The sequence below is a fragment of the Oncorhynchus mykiss genome, chromosome 9, assembly GCF_057628025.1.
Source record: "Oncorhynchus mykiss isolate SJ-2025 chromosome 9, ASM5762802v1, whole genome shotgun sequence".
Taxonomy (NCBI): domain Eukaryota; kingdom Metazoa; phylum Chordata; class Actinopteri; order Salmoniformes; family Salmonidae; genus Oncorhynchus; species Oncorhynchus mykiss.
Window position 1 is genome coordinate 70367536 of NC_143030.1, and position 17303 is coordinate 70384838.

Sequence of the window (17303 nt, forward strand, 5' to 3'; positions counted from 1 at the left end):
CAACTAGAAACTTTCCACTAGAAGTCCCCAACTAGAAGCTTTCCGCTAGAAGTCCCCAACTAGAAGCTTTCCGCTAGAAGTCCCCAACTAGAAACTTTCCACTAGAAGTCCCCAACTAGAAGCTTTCCGCTAGAAGTCCCCAACTAGAAACTTTCCACTAGAAGTCCCCAACTAAAAGCTTTCCGCTAGAAGTCCCCAACTAGAAGCTTTCCGCTAGAAGTCCCCAACTAGAAACTTTCCACTAGAAGTCCCCAACTAGAAGCTTTCCGCTAGAAGTCCCCAACTAGAAACTTTCCACTAGAAGTCCCCAACTAGAAACGTTCCGCTAGAAGTCCCCAACTAAAAGCTTTCCGCTAGAAGTCTCCAACTAGAAGCTTTCCGCTAGAAGTCCCCAACTAGAAACTTTCCGCTAGAAGTCCCCAACTAGAAGCTTTCCACTAGAAGTCCCCAACTAGAAACTTCCCGCTAGAAGTCCCCAACTAGAAACTTTCCGCTAGAAGTCCCCAACTAGAAACCTTCCGCTAGAAGTCCCCAACTAGAAACCTTCCACTAGAAGTCCCCAACTAGAAACCTTCCACTAGAAGTCCCCAACTAGAAACTTTCCGCTAGAAGTCCCCAACTAAAAGCTTTCCGCTAGAAGTCTCCAACTAGAAGCTTTCCGCTAGAAGTCCCCAACTAGAAACTTTGCGCTAGAAGTCCCCAACTAGAAGCTTTCCGCTAGAAGTCCCCAACTAGAAACTTTCCGCTAGAAGTCCCCAACTAGAAACTTTCCACTAGAAGTCCCCAACTAGAAGCTTTCCGCTAGAAGTCCCCAACTAGAAGCTTTCCGCTAGAAGTCCCCAACTAGAAACTTTCCACTAGAAGTCCCCAACTAGAAACTTTCCGCTAGAAGTCCCCAACTAGAAGCTTTCCGCTAGAAGTCCCCAACTAGAAACTTTGCGCTAGAAGTCCCCAACTAGAAGCTTTCCGCTAGAAGTCCCCAACTAGAAACTTTCCACTAGAAGTCCCCAACTAGAAACCTTCCGCTAGAAGTCTCCAACTAGAAGCTTTCCGCTAGAAGTCCCCAACTAGAAACTTTGCGCTAGAAGTCCCCAACTAGAAGCTTTGCGCTAGAAGTCCCCAACTAGAAACTTTCCGCTAGAAGTCCCCAACTAGAAGCTTTCCACTAGAAGTCCCCAACTAGAAACTTCCCGCTAGAAGTCCCCAACTAGAAACTTTCCGCTAGAAGTCCCCAACTAGAAACCTTCCGCTAGAAGTCCCCAACTAGAAATCTTCCACTAGAAGTCCCCAACTAGAAACCTTCCACTAGAAGTCCCCAACTAGAAACTTTCCGCTAGAAGTCCCCAACTAAAAGCTTTCCGCTAGAAGTCTCCAACTAGAAGCTTTCCGCTAGAAGTCCCCAACTAGAAACTTTGCGCTAGAAGTCCCCAACTAGAAGCTTTCCGCTAGAAGTCCCCAACTAGAAACTTTCCGCTAGAAGTCCCCAACTAGAAACTTTCCACTAGAAGTCCCCAACTAGAAGCTTTCCGCTAGAAGTCCCCAACTAGAAGCTTTCCGCTAGAAGTCCCCAACTAGAAACTTTCCACTAGAAGTCCCCAACTAGAAACTTTCCGCTAGAAGTCCCCAACTAGAAGCTTTCCGCTAGAAGTCCCCAACTAGAAACTTTGCGCTAGAAGTCCCCAACTAGAAGCTTTCCGCTAGAAGTCCCCAACTAGAAACTTTCCACTAGAAGTCCCCAACTAGAAACCTTCCGCTAGAAGTCTCCAACTAGAAGCTTTCCGCTAGAAGTCCCCAACTAGAAACTTTGCGCTAGAAGTCCCCAACTAGAAGCTTTGCGCTAGAAGTCCCCAACTAGAAACTTTCCGCTAGAAGTCCCCAACTAGAAGCTTTCCACTAGAAGTCCCCAACTAGAAACTTCCCGCTAGAAGTCCCCAACTAGAAACTTTCCGCTAGAAGTCCCCAACTAGAAACCTTCCGCTAGAAGTCCCCAACTAGAAACCTTCCACTAGAAGTCCCCAACTAGAAACCTTCCACTAGAAGTCCCCAACTAGAAACTTTCCGCTAGAAGTCCCCAACTAAAAGCTTTCCGCTAGAAGTCTCCAAATAGAAGCTTTCCGCTAGAAGTCCCCAACTAGAAACTTTGCGCTAGAAGTCCCCAACTAGAAGCTTTCCGCTAGAAGTCCCCAACTAGAAACTTTCCACTAGTAGTCCCCAACTAGAAACCTTCCGCTAGAAGTCCCCAACTAGAAACTTTCCACTAGAAGTCCCCAACTAGAAGCTTTCCGCTAGAAGTCCCCAACTAGAAGCTTTCCGCTAGAAGTCCCCAACTAGAAACTTTCCACTAGAAGTCCCCAACTAGAAGCTTTCCGCTAGAAGTCCCCAACAAGAAACTTTGCGCTAGAAGTCCCCAACTAGAAGCTTTCCGCTAGAAGTCCCCAACTAGAAACCTTCCGCTAGAAGTCCCCAACTAGAAACTTTCCACTAGAAGTCCCCAACTAGAAGCTTTCCGCTAGAAGTCCCCAACTAGAAGCTTTCCGCTAGAAGTCCCCAACTAGAAGCTTTCCGCTAGAAGTCCCCAACTAGAAACTTTCCACTAGAAGTCCCCAACTAGAAACTTTCCGCTAGAAGTCCCCAACTAGAAACTTTCCACTAGAAGTCCCCAACTAGAAGCTTTCTGCTAGAAGTCCCCAACTAGAAACCTTCCACTAGAAGTCCCCAACTAGAAACTTTCCGCTAGACGTCCCCAACTAGAAACTTTCCACTAGAAGTCCCCAACTAGAAACCACCCACTAGAAACCACCCACTAGAAACCCCCCATTACAAACCCACCGCTATTTTTTATTTTTTTATTTTACCTTTATTTGACTGGGCAAGTCAGTGAAGAACAAATTCTTCTTTTCAATGACGGCCTAGGAACAGTGGGTTAACTGCCTTGTTCAGAGGCAGAACAACAGATTTTTTTGTACCTTTTCAGCTCGGGGATTCGATCTTGCAAACCTTTCGGGTACTAGTCCAATGCTCTAACCACTAGGCTACCTGCCGCCCACTAGAACGACCCCCCCCCCCACTAGAAACCCTCCACTAAACCCCCCCCCCACTAGAAGCCCTCCACTAGCAACCCCACACTAGAAACTCGCCACTAGAAACCCTCCACTAGAAACCCTCCACTAGAAACACCCCACTAGCAACCCCACACTAGAAACTCTCCACTAGAAACCTTCCACTAGAAACCCCCCACTAGAAACCCCACACTAGAAACTAGAAACCCCACACTAGAAACTCTCCACTAGAAACTCTCCACTAGAAACCCCCCACTAGAAACTCTACACTAGAAACCCTCCACTAGAAACCACCCACTAGAAACTCTCCACTAGAAACCCCCCACTAGAAACTCTCCACTAGAAACTCTCCACTAGAAACGCCACACTAGAAACTAGAAACCCCACACTAGAAACTCTCCACTAGAAACTCTCCACTAGAAACCCCCCACTAGAAACCCTCCACTAGAAACTCTCCACTAGAAACCCCACACTAGAAACTCTCCACTAGAAACCCTCCACTAGAAACCCCCCACTAGAAACTAGAAACCCCACACTAGAAACTCTCCACTAGATACCCCCCACTAGAAACTCTCCACTAGAAACTCTCCACTAGAAACCCCCCACTAGAAACTAGAAACCCCACACTAGAAACTCTCCACTAGATACCCCCCACTAGAAACTCTCCACTAGAAACTCTCCACTAGAAACCCCCCACTAGAAACTCTCCACTAGAAACTCTCCACTAGAAACGCCACACTAGAAACTCTCCACTAGAAACTCTCCACTAGAAACCCCCCACTAGAAACCCTCCACTAGAAACTCTCCACTAGAAACCCCACACTAGAAACTCTCCACTAGAAACCCTCCACTAGAAACCCCCCACTAGAAACTAGAAACCCCACACTAGAAACTCTCCACAAGATACCCCCCACTAGAACCCCCCCACTAGAAACTCTCCACTAGAAACCCCCCACTAGAAACTCTCCACTAGAAACTCTCCACTAGAAACTCCACACTAGAAACTCTCCACTAGAAACCCTCCACTAGAAGCCCTCCACTAGAAACCCCCCACTAGAAACTCTCCACTAGAAACTCTCCACTAGAAACCCCACACTAGAAACCCTCCACTAGAAACCCTCCACTAGAAGCCCTCCACTAGAAACACTCCACTTGAAGCCCTCCACTAGAAACATTCCACTAGAAACTCTCCACTAGAAACCCTCCACTAGAAACCCTCCACTAGAAACTCTCTACTAGAAACTCTCCACTAGAAACCCCCCACTAGAAACCCTCCACTAGAAACTCTCCACTAGAAACCCCTCTTTAGAAGCCCTCCACTAGAAACCCCTCTTTTCAAGTCCTCCACTAGAAACCCCTATTTTCAAGCCCTCCACTAGAAACCCCTCTTTAGAAGCCCTCCACTAGAAACCCCTCTTTAGAAACCCTCCACTAGAAACCCTCCACTAGAAACCCTCCACTAGAAACCCTCCACTAGAAACTCTCCACTAGAAACCTTCCACTAGAAACTCTCCACTAGAAACTCTCCACTAGAAGCCCTCCACTAGAAACTCTCCACTAGAAACTCTCCACTAGAAACCTCCCACTAAAAACCTCCCACTAGAAACTCTCCACTAGAAACCTCCCACTAGAAACCCTCCACTAGAAACCCTCAACTCGAAACCCCCCACTTGAAGCCCTCTACTAGAAACCCCCCACTAGAAACCCCCCACTAGAAACCCTCAACTCAAACCCCCCCACTTGAAGCCCTCCACTAGAAACCCCCCACTAGAAACCCTCAACTCGAAACCCCCCACTAGAAACCCCCCACTTGAAGCCCTCCACTAGAACCCCCCCACTAGAAACCCCCCACAAGAAATCCTACACTGACAGACCAACTGACTGACTCAGATTCCACAGAGAAGGAATTCTAAACAATCCTCTCAGTTTGTCAGCCGTTTGCTGCAGTTAAACATGTGAGCTGCAGGATGGAGTTAGTCTCTAGCTGCTGTCTTTTGACTAGACAGACATATTGTATTACTTCAGCAGATATTTCCCCATTGCATAAAGCTCTAATACAGCTTGGTTCACTGGGTACCATTTCTGTCATGTCCATTATGAAGAGCTATCTAATCATGTTATTTTCTTCAAATTTCATCAAATCGTTTTTTTCCTTCTGTGTATTGAGGTAAGTGATTGGAGTGTCAAACAAATCTACAATTTCCCATGCAAGGCGCTAACCCAGCCATCTTCTATCTCCCATTTCATACCCTACCCCTCTCTCCTCCCCTCCATCCCCCCTCCTACCCCCTCCAGCTCTGACCAGTTTCGAGGTGGTGATCCAGTATGGCCTGGCCACTCCAGAAGGGCTGGCTGTGGACTGGATAGCAGGGAACATCTACTGGGTGGAGAGTAACCTAGATCAGATAGAGGTAGCCAAGCTGGACGGAACCATGAGGACCACCCTCCTGGCTGGTGAGGTGGAGCACCCACGGGCCATCGCCCTCGACCCCAGAGATGGGTGAGGAAACAAAACTATAGATTACAAAACAGTAAAACGTAGATTAGTATAGAACAGTAAAGTGTAGATTAGTATAGAACAGTAAAGTGTAGATTAGTATAGAACAGTAAAGTGTAGATGAATATAGAACAGTAAAGCGTAGATTACTGTAGAATAGTAAAGTGTAGATTACTGTAGAACAGTAAAGTGTAGATTAGTATAGAACAGTAAAGCGTAGATTACTGTAGAATAGTAAAGTGTAGATTAGTATAGAACAGTAAAGCGTAGATTAGTATAGAACAGTAAAGCGTAGATTACTGTAGAACAGTAAAGTGTAGATTAGTATAGAACAGTAAAGCGTAGATTAGTATAGAACAGTAAAGCGTAGATTACTGTAGAATAGTAAAGTGTAGATTAGTATAGAACAGTAAAGCGTAGATTAGTATAGAACAGTAAAGCGTAGATTACTGTAGAACAGTAAAGTGTAGATTAGTATAGAACAGTAAAGCGTAGATTACTGTAGAATAGTAAAGTGTAGATTACTGTAGAATAGTAAAGTGTAGATTAGTATAGAACAGTAAAGCGTAGATTAGTATAGAACAGTAAAGCGTAGATTACTGTAGAATAGTAAAGTGTAGATTAGTATAGAACAGTAAAGCGTAGGTTACTGTAGAACAGTAAAGCGTAGATTACTGTAGAACAGTAAAGTGTAGATTAGTATAGAACAGTAAAGCGTAGATTACTGTAGAACAGTAAAGTGCAGATTAGTATAGAACAGTAAAGCGTAGATTACTGTAGAATAGTAAAGTGTAGATTAGTATAGAACAGTAAAGCGTAGATTACTGTAGAACAGTAAAGTGCAGATTAGTATAGAACAGTAAAGCGTAGATTACTGTAGAACAGTAAAGTGCAGATTAGTATAGAACAGTAAAGCGTAGATTACTGTAGAATAGTAAAGTGTAGATTAGTATAGAACAGTAAAGTGTAGATTACTGTAGAACAGTAAAGTGTAGATTAGTATAGAACAGTAAAGCGTAGATTACTGTAGAACAGTAAAGTGCAGATTAGTATAGAACAGTAAAGTGTAGATTAGTATAGAACAGTAAAGTGTAGATTAGTATAGAACAGTAAAGTGTAGATTAGTATAGAACAGTAAAGCATAGATTACTGTAGAACAGTAAAGTGTAGATTAGTATAGAACAGTAAAGCGTAGATTAGTATAGAACAGTAAAGTGTAGATTAGTATAGGACAGTAAAATGTAGATTAGTATAGAACAGTAAAGCATAGATTACTGTAGAACAGTAAAGTGTAGATTAGTATAGAACAGTAAAGTGCAGATTAGTATAGAACAGTAAAGCGTAGATTACTGTAGAACAGTAAAGTGTAGATTAGTATAGAACAGTAAAGCGTAGATTACTGTAGAACAGTAAAGTGTAGATTAGTATAGAACAGTAAAGCGTAGATTACTGTAGAACAGTAAAGTGTAGATTAGTATAGAACAGTAAAGTGTAGATTAGTATAGAACAGTAATGTGTAGATTACTGTAGAACAGTAAAGCGTAGATTACTGTAGAACAGTAAAGTGTAGATTAGTATAGAACAGTAAAGCGTAGATTAATATAGAACAGTAAAGTGTAGATTAGTATAGAACAGTAAAGTGTAGATTACTGTAGAACAGTAAAGTGTAGATTAGTATAGAACAGTAAAGTGCAGATTAGTATAGAACAGTAAAGCGTAGATTACTGTAGAACAGTAAAGTGTAGATTAGTATAGAACAGTAAAGTGCAGATTAGTATAGAACAGTAAAGCGTAGATTACTGTAGAACAGTAAAGTGTAGATTAGTATAGAACAGTAAAGCGTAGATTACTGTAGAACAGTAAAGTGTAGATTAGTATAGAACAGTAAAGCGTAGATTACTGTAGAACAGTAAAGTGTAGATTAGTATAGAACAGTAAAGTGTAGATTAGTATAGAACAGTAATGTGTAGATTACTGTAGAACAGTAAAGCGTAGATTACTGTAGAACAGTAAAGTGTAGATTAGTATAGAAGAGTAAAGTGTAGATTAGTATAGAACAGTAAAGTGTAGATTAGTATAGAACAGTAAAGTGTAGATTAGTATAGAACAGTAAAGTGTAGATTAGTATAGAAGAGTAAAGTGTAGATTAGTATAGAACAGTAAAGTGTAGATTAGTATAGAACAGTAAAGTGTAGATTACTGTAGAACAGTAAAGTGTAGATTAGTATAGAACAGTAAAGTGTAGATTAGTATAGAACAGTAAAGCATAGATTACTGTAGAACAGTAAAGCGTAGATTACTGTAGAACAGTAAAGTGTAGATTAGTATAGAACAGTAAAGCGTAGATTACTGTAGAACAGTAAAGTGTAGATTAGTATAGAACAGTAAAGCATAGATTACTGTAGAACAGTAAACCATAGATTACTGTAGAACAGTAAAGCGTAGATTAGTATAGAACAGTAAAGCGTAGATTACTGTAGAACAGTAAAGTGTAGATTAGTATAGAAGAGTAAAGTGTAGATTTTGACCACAGTAAAAAAAAAAGAAGAAAAAAAAGACATGATTTCAATAAAAAGATACAACAAGCTGAAACGAGTCACGTACGATTCCCCACATGGCAGCTTCTTCTTGTCATTGGTGCTAGCTATCTATATCCCAGGGCCATCACACTGGACCCATGCGATGGGTAGATAACATGGAACCATAGAATAGATACCATATTTTATGTAACCTTTATTTAACTAGGCAAGTCAGTTAAGAACAAACTCTTATTTAAAATGGCGGCCTAGGAACAGTGGATTAACTGCCTTGTTCAGGGACAGAACGACAGATGTTTTACAGCTCGGGGACTCAATCTAGCAACCTTTCAGTTACTGTCCCAACGCTCTAACCACTAGGCTACCTGCCACTGCGCAGTTCCATGGTATCTGTTCTATGGTTCTATAGTATCTGTTCAATGGTTCTATGGTATATGTTCTATGGTTCTATGGTATTGGTTCTACAGTATCTGTTCTATGGTATCTGATCTATAGTTCTATAGTATCTGTTCTATGATATCTGTTCTATGGTTCCATGGTATCTGTTCTATGGTATATGTTCTATGTTTCTGTAGTATATGTTATATGGTTCTACTTTTGGGCTCCAGAGTGGCGCAGTGGTCTAAGGCACCGCATTTCAGTGCATGATGTGTCATTACAGACTCTGGTTTGATTCCAGGCTGAATCACAACCAGTGATTGGGAGTCCTATAGGGCGCTGCACAATTGGCCCAGCATTGTCCCGGTTAGGGTTTGGCTGGGGTAGACTGTCATTGTAAATAAGAATTTGGTCTTAACTGACTTGCCTAGTTAAATTAAGGTTACGTTAAAAAAAATAATAGATACCATGGAACCATGCAGTGGCAGGTAGCCTAGTGGTTAGAGTGTTGGGCCAGTAACAGAAGGGTTGATATATCAAATCTGCCCCTGAACAAGGCAGTTAACCCACTGTTCCTAGGCTGTCATTGTAAATAACAATTTGTTCTTAGATATAATAGATATCATGGAACCATAGAACCAAAGAGCCATAATGTGATTGCAGAGTAGTACCTCTTCACAGTCTCACACTGTATGTATGACATACAATATCAGTCAAAATTGTAGAATAATAGTGAAGACATGAAAACTATTAAATAACACATATGGAATCATGTAGTAACCAAAACAGTTTTAAACCAATCAGAATATATGTTATATTTGAGATTCTTCAAATAGCCACCCTTTTCCTTGATGACAGCTTTGCACACTCTTGGCATTCCCTCAACCAGCTTCACCTGGAATGCTTTTCCAACCGTCTTGAAGGAGTCCCCTCATATGCTGGGCACTTGTTGGCTGCTTTTCTTTCACTCTGCGATCCGACTCATCCAAAACCATCTCAATTTGGTTGAGGTCAGGGATTGTGGAGGCCAGGTTATCTGATACAGCACTCCATCACTCTCCTTCTTGGTAAAATAGCCCTAACACAGCCTGGAGGTGTGTTGGGTCATTGTCCTGTTGAAAAACCAATGATAGTCCCACTAAGCCCAAACCAGCAAAGCTCCACCACACCATAACACCACCTCCTCCAAGCTTTACGGTGGGAAATACACTGCGTCTCACAAAAACACGGCGGTTGGAATCAATGATCTCCAATTTGGACTCCAGACTAAAGGTCACATTTCCATCGGTCTAATGTCCATTGCTCATGTTTCTTGGCCCAAGTATGTCTCTTCTTATTATTGGTGTCCTTCAGTAGTGGTTTTTGTTCAGCAATTTGACCATGAAGGCTTGATTCACAATACTTGATTCTTCTCTGAACAGTTGATGTTGAGATGTGTCTGTTACTTAAACTCTGTGAAGCATTTATTTGGGCTGCAATTTCTGAGGCTGGTAATGAACTTATCCTCTGCAGCAGAGGTAATTCTGGGTCTTCCATTCCTGTGGTGGTCCTCATGAGAGCCAGTTTCATCATATTCCCCCTTCCTTGTCACAACACAACTGATTGGCTCACGCTTGTTAATTGAAATGCAGGTGACTACCTCATGAAGCTGGTTGAGAGAATGCCAAGAGTGTGCAAAGCTGTCATCAAGGCAAAGGGTGGCTATTTGAAGAATCTCAAATATAACATATATTATGATTTGTTTAACACTTTTTTGCTTACTACATGATTCCATATGTGTTATTTCATAGATTTGAGGTCTTCACTATTATTCTACAATGTAGAAAATAGTACAAATAAAGAAAAATGCTTGAATGAGTAGGTGTTCTAAAACTTTGGACCGGTAGTGTAATGCTGCTGAATATTCCTGAATGTGTGTTTCTCTTTCTCTTCTTTGTCTGTGACAAGTATTCTGTTCTGGACGGACTGGGATGCCAGCTTGCCCAGGATCGAGGCAGCATCTATGAGTGGTGAGGCCAGGAGGACTATCCACAGAGAGACTGGCAGCGGTGGCTGGCCCAACGGACTGACTGTAGACTACATGGAGAGACGCATTGTATGGATCGATGCCAGGTACTGTTGCTCTCCTTACTATACGCACCCACCCACGCACGCACGCACACACACACACACACACACACACACACACACACACACACACACACACCTCCTCTCATAAATGTTTTCTCCCCAGGTCTGATGCCATTTACTCTGCTCTGTATGACGGCTCTGGTCTGATCGAGGTGCTGAGGGGTCATGAGTACCTGTCTCATCCTTTTGCTGTCACTATGTACGGAGGAGAGGTGTACTGGACTGACTGGAGGACCAACACCCTGGCCAAGGCCAACAAGTGGACCGGCAACAACGTAACCGTGGTCCAACGCACCAACACACAACCCTTCGACCTGCAGGTGTATCATCCCTCCAGACAGCCCCAGGGTAGGTCACACGGACGGACGGATGCTTACATAAATACATACAGTGCCTTCAGAAATTATTCATACCCCCTGACTTATTCCACATTTTGTTGTTACAGCCTGAATTCAGAATGTTCTCATCCATCTACACACAATACCCGATAATGAGAGTGAAAACATGTTTTTAAACATTTTTGCAAATTAAAGAAAATACTGAAATATCTCATTTACATAAGTACTCACACTCCTGAGTCCATATTTTGTAGAAGCACCTTGTGTAGCGATTACAGCTGTGAGTCGTTATGGGTAAGTCTCTTAAGAGCTTTCCACACCTGGATTATGCAACATTTGTCCATTATAATTTTCAAAATATTTCAAGCTCTGTTAAATTGATTGTTGATCAGACGCAACCCATCCCGTTAGCGGGATCATTTTCATCAACAACCGCTGAATTGTAGAGCGCCACATTATTTTAAAAAAATTACTACAAATATTTATATTCATGAAATCACAAGTGCAATATAGCAAAACACAGCTTAGCTTTTTGTTAATCCACCTGTCGTGTCAGATTTTGAAAATATGCTTTACAGCAAAAGCAAACCAAGCGTTTGTGTAAGTTTATCGATCACTAGACAAAACATTATGAACACTTAGCATCAAAGTAGCTTGGTCACGAAAATCAGAAAAGCAATCAAATGAATCGCTTACCTTTGCTCTTCGGATGTTTTCACTCACGAGACAGTTACACAATAAATGCTCCTTTTGTTCCATGAAGATTATTTTTATGTCCAAAATACCTCCGTTTGTTTGGCGTTCAGAAATCCACAGGCCCGAGCGGTCACGACAACGCAGACGAAAATTCCGTAATGTCCACAGAAACATGTCAAATGTTTTTTATAATCAATCAGGTTGTTTTTAAAATATATAATCGATAATATATCAACCGGCACTGTCTCTTTTTCAGTAAGAGAGGGAGAGACAATGGCTGCCCCACTCTGTTGCGCAAGCAAAACTCATGCAAACACCCAGCTATCCACTACGCAATGTTATCTTTCTCACTAATTTTTCAAAATAAAAGCCTGAAACTGTCTAAAGACTGTTAACACCTTGAGGAAGCGATAGGAAAAGGAATCTGGTTGATATCCCTTTAAATGGAGCGAAGGCAGGCTATGGAACATGGAGATTTCAAAATAGAAGCCACTTCCTGGTTTGATTTTCCTCAGGTTTTTGCCTGCAATATCAGTTATGTTATACTCACAGACAATATTTTGACAGTTTTGGAAACTTTAGAGTGTTTTCTATCCTAATCTGTCAATTATATGCATATTCTAGCATATGGGCCTGAGATATAGGCCGTTTACTTTAGGAACGTTATTTTTCCAAACATAAAAATAGTGCCCCCTAGCTGAAAGAGGTTAAGAGCTTTCCACACCTGGATTGTGCAACATTTGTCCATTATAATTTTCAAAATTCTTCAAGCTCTGTTAAATTGATTGTTGATCTTAAGTCACAAGGTGCATGGACTCCCTCATCTCTGTATCCCACACATACAATGATCTGTAAGGTCCCTCAGATGAGCAGTGAATTTCAAACGCAGATTAAACCACAAAGACCATGGAGGTTTTCCAATGCCTTGCAAAGAAGGGCACCTATTGTTAGATTGGTAACTTGAGCATGGTCAAGTTATTAATTACACTTTGCAGGCGTCCTTCCTAACTCAGTTGCCGGATAGGAAGAAACCACTCAGTGATTTCACCATGAGGCCAATGGTGAATTTAAAACAGTTACAGAGTTTAATGACTGTGAGAAAACTGAGGATGGATCAACAACTTTATAGTTACTCCACAATACTAGCCTAATTGACAGAGAAAAAGAAGGAAGCCTGTAAAGAATACAAATATTCCAAAACATGCATCCCGTTTGCAACAAGGCCCTAAAGTAATACTGCAAAACATTTGGCAAAACAATTAACTTTTTGTACTGAATACAAGGTATTATGTTTCGGCAAATCCAATACAACACATTACTGAGTACCACTCTACATATTTTCAAGCATAGTGGTGGCTGCATCATGTTATGGGTATGCTTGTCATCGGCAAGGACTAGGGAGTTTTTTAGGATAAAAAAAAACAGAATCAACCCTGGAGTTGCTTACCAAGAAGACAGTGAATGTTCCCTAGTGGCCGAGTTACAGTTTTGACTTAAATCTATAAGGCAAGATCTGAATGTTTGTCTAGCGTTTTGTTTAGGAACATTTTCCTCCTGAACTCATTTAGACTTGCCATAGCAAACAAGTTAAATACTTATTGACTATTCATTTGTAAAAATGTGTGAAAACATAATTTCACTTTGACATTGTGGGGTATTGTGTGTAGGCAAGTGGCAAAACATCTCAATTTAATACATTTTAAATTCAGGCTGTTATGTAACAAAATGTAAGAAAAGTCAAGGGATGTGAATACATTATGAAGACACTACACACGCATGCATGCAGGCCGACACACACAAGCAACCTCACACTTCACAGCTGCCTCTTACTGCTAACTGGACTGTGACACACACTTTGGTGCAGTGTTGGAGGAAAGGCCAGGACTGCAGAGTGGTGCACTACACTCAACTCCCCTCAGACAGCTGACCTTTCACTGTTGTCCCATGTGTTGTGTTACCTCCATGATCCTGTGAATCACACACACTGTGGATAATAAAGGCCAGACACTGTGGATAATAAAGCCCAGACACTGTGGATAATAAAGCCCAGACACTGTGGATAATAAAGCCCAGACACTGTGGATAATAAAGCCCAGACACTGTGGATAATAAAGCCCACACACTGTGGATAATAAAGCCCAGACACTGTGGATAATAAAGCCCAGACACTGTGGATAATAAAGCCCAGACACTGTGGATAATAAAGCCCAGACACTGTGGATAATAAAGCCCACACACTGTGGATAATAAAGCCCACACACTGTGGATAATAAAGCCCACACACTGTGGATAATAAAGCCCACACACTGTGGATAATAAAGCCCACACACTGTGGATAATAAAGCCCAGACACTGTGGATAATAAAGCCCACACACTGTGGATAATAAAGCCCACACACTGTGGATAATAAAGCCCACACACTGTGGATAGTAAAGCCCACACTGTGGATAATAAAGGCCACACACTGCAGTATTTGACCTTTTAGACTCAATAGTAGAATACACAAGGGGCAATTTCGAAATGTGGTTGTGCATCAGCAGTTTTTCTCTTGTTATGTCAGTCACTGATAGTCAATTAGTCCATGTCAGCTAACATTATTGAGATTGCTAAGTTAGTTTAGCGACCAGATTTCTAAACTTGTTATCATGGTTGAATTACCGGCCAGGCTGCCCCCATGTATCATATGCTGTCAATGGGTGGGTGTAGCTGGTGCATGGAAGTCAGGCGCAGGAGAGCAGAGATGAGTGGACAAAGCACTTTACTCAGGCAATTATTAAAACAGGACGCAACCGCGTCACAAAAAAACAAATGCCCAAAGAACACAGGAACAAAACAAAACCCGGTGTACACCAGCCGGAAGCGTACCAACCTGACAATAAACAATTTCACACAGAGACGTGGGGGGAACAGAGGGTTAAATACATGATAAGTAATGAGGGAATGTAAACCAGGTGTGCGGGAAAACAAGACAAAACAAATGGAAAATGAAAGGTGGATCGGCGATGGCTAGAAGACCGGTGACTTCGACCGTCGAACGCAGCCCGAACAAGGAGAGGAACCGACTTCGGAAGATGTCGTGACATATGCAAACATTTCTCTCCACCTTATGGCAAAATGTGTAGAATTGCAGGAAATTAGCTGTACAACTGCTTGTTTTCCTCTCCGCTCCATGGCTAAATTAGTAGAATTACATGAAATGTGTTATAAAATTGCAAAAACGCAGACCTGCGAGCAACTGAGGCCCCTCATAATGAGTTCATATTTTTGGTGGCCCCCACCCCATCTACGTTGCCCATCCCTGTATATATGGTGGCCAAGACCATCTGGGCTTAGAAAGGTTGTATTGATCTGGGCTTAGATGGGTTGTGTTGATCTGGGCTTAGATGGGTTGTGTTGATCTGGGCTTAGATAGGTTGTGTTGGTCTTGAAGACATTCTGTGTAGACAGATAGAGACCACTTATCATGTGGTGTGACTTAATCATTATACATTGAGTTTACAAAACATTAGGAACACCTTCCTAATATTGAGTCGCACCCTCTTCTGCCCTCAATTCGTCAGGGCATGGACTCTACAAAGTGTCGAAAGCATTCCACAGGGATGCTGGCCCATGTTGACTCCAATGCTTCCCACAGTTGTGTCAGGTTGGCTGGATGTCCTTTGTGTGGTGGACGTTCTTGATACACACGGGAAACTGTTGAGGGTGAAAAACCCAGCAGCGTTGCAGTTCTTGACATACTCAAACCAGTGCGCCTGGCACCTACTACCATACCCCGTTCAAAGGCATTTCAATATTTTATCTCACCCATTCACCCTCTGAATGGCAAACATACACAATCCATGTCTCAATTGGCTTAATTTTTTTAACCTTTAACCTGTCTCCTTCCCTTCATCTACACGTTGAAGTAGTGGTTATCACTAGGAGAGAGCTGATCACAGTGGTTAACACTAGGAGAGAGCTGATCACAGTGGTTATCACTAGAGGAGGGAGCTGGTCACAGTGGTTATCACAAGGAGAGAGCTGATCACAATGGTTAACACTAGGAGAGAGATGATCACAGTGGTTAACACTAGGAGAGAGCTGATCACAGTGGTTAACACTAGGAGAGAGCTGATCACAGTGGTTATCACAAGGAGAGAGCTGATCACAGTGGGTAACACTAGGAGAGAGCTGATCACAGTGGTTAACACTAGGAGAGAGCTGATCACAGTGGGTAACACTAGGAGAGAGCTGATCACAGTGGTTAACACTAGGAGAGAGCTGATCACAGTGGTTAACACTAGGAGAGAGCTGATCATAGTGGTTATCACTAGGAGAGAGCTGATCACAGTGGTTAACACTAGGAGAGAGCTGATCACAGTGGTTAACGCTAGGAGAGAGCTGATCACAGTGGTTAACACTAGGAGAGAGCTGATCACAGTGGTTAACACTAGGAGAGAGCTGATCACAGTGGTTAACACTAGGAGAGAGCTGATCACAGTGGTTAACACTAGGAGAGAGCTGATCACAGTGGTTAACACTAGGAGAGAGCTGATCACAGTGGTTAACACTAGGAGAGAGATGATCACAGTGGTTAACATGTCTTCTTCCCCTCAGCTCCTAACCCTTGTGCAACCGCTGATGGGCAGAGCCCCTGTTCTCACCTGTGTCTGATCAGCTACAACCAGACTTTCTCCTGTGCCTGTCCTCACCTCATGAAGCTGCAGGCTGACAAACACACCTGCAAAGGTAGGAACACACAGCAATACACACACATACTCAGAGGGCTGAGTGATGACCAATGGGTCTGGGCTGGGTCTGAATGTGTGTGTAATTTGCTGTAATTTAGACACACAATCAGATGATTATCTTCTTAATGAGAATAGCTCCATTTTAGACCAGCAGCTGTTGCACAGCATTTGGATATGTTGAAATACTGTCTTTGTTATGTTTTGATGGTAACTCTTCCCCTGTATCCCTTGTCTCTCCATTCTCTCCCCTACAAGAGTCCCGTCAGTTCCTGCTGTATGCCCGTCAGACAGAGATCAGGGGAGTGGACATAGACAACCCATACTATAACTACATCATCTCATTCACGGTGCCAGACATAGACAACGTGACTGTGGTGGACTATGACGCTCTGGAGAACCGGATCTACTGGTCAGATGTTCGAACCCAGACCATCAAGAGAGCCTTCATCAACGGGACCGGAGTGGAGACTGTGGTGTCTGCTGGTAGGAAGACCACTTTATCCTGGGATCAGATTCGGGTCCTTTTCTTTCAAGGCAAGCTCAATGAAGAGCAGATGAAGTCTTCGAAAGAAAACAAATACTGCTTTGGAATCCACTGGGCAAATTTTTAGATCAAGGAATTTGTTTATTTAATGTAGTTAGTGGTTTAGTTAAAATTGCCTGTATGTGTGCTTGTTTTTTCAGACCTGCCCAACGCCCATGGTCTGGCAGTAGACTGGGTGTCTAGGAACCTGTTCTGGACCAGCTATGATGTCAATAAGAAACAGATCAACGTGGCCAGACTGGACGGATCCTTTAAGAATGCTGTCATCCAGGGCCTTGACAAACCCCACTGTCTGGTCCTGCACCCTATACTGGGGTTAGTGGGATACACACGCACGCACACACACACACGCACGCACAATAGAGGAGTAGGAATGGAGTTTGGAATAACATA

General features: G+C 42.6%; 1 protein-coding gene across 3 annotated transcripts in view; it reads left to right on the forward strand.

The window, feature by feature from the left end:
• LOC110531237 (low-density lipoprotein receptor-related protein 1) overlaps window positions 1-17303 on the forward strand; it is a 247203-nt gene that overhangs the window by 141309 nt on the left and 88591 nt on the right. For all 3 annotated transcript variants that reach the window (XM_036988705.2, XM_036988706.2, XM_090185209.1), the window contains exons 26-31: window positions 5355-5559; window positions 10419-10583; window positions 10705-10949; window positions 16233-16364; window positions 16622-16849; window positions 17051-17225. In XM_036988705.2, coding sequence (XP_036844600.2) covers window positions 5355-5559; window positions 10419-10583; window positions 10705-10949; window positions 16233-16364; window positions 16622-16849; window positions 17051-17225 — 1150 coding nt within the window. The remainder of the gene's footprint in view (window positions 1-5354; window positions 5560-10418; window positions 10584-10704; window positions 10950-16232; window positions 16365-16621; window positions 16850-17050; window positions 17226-17303) is intronic.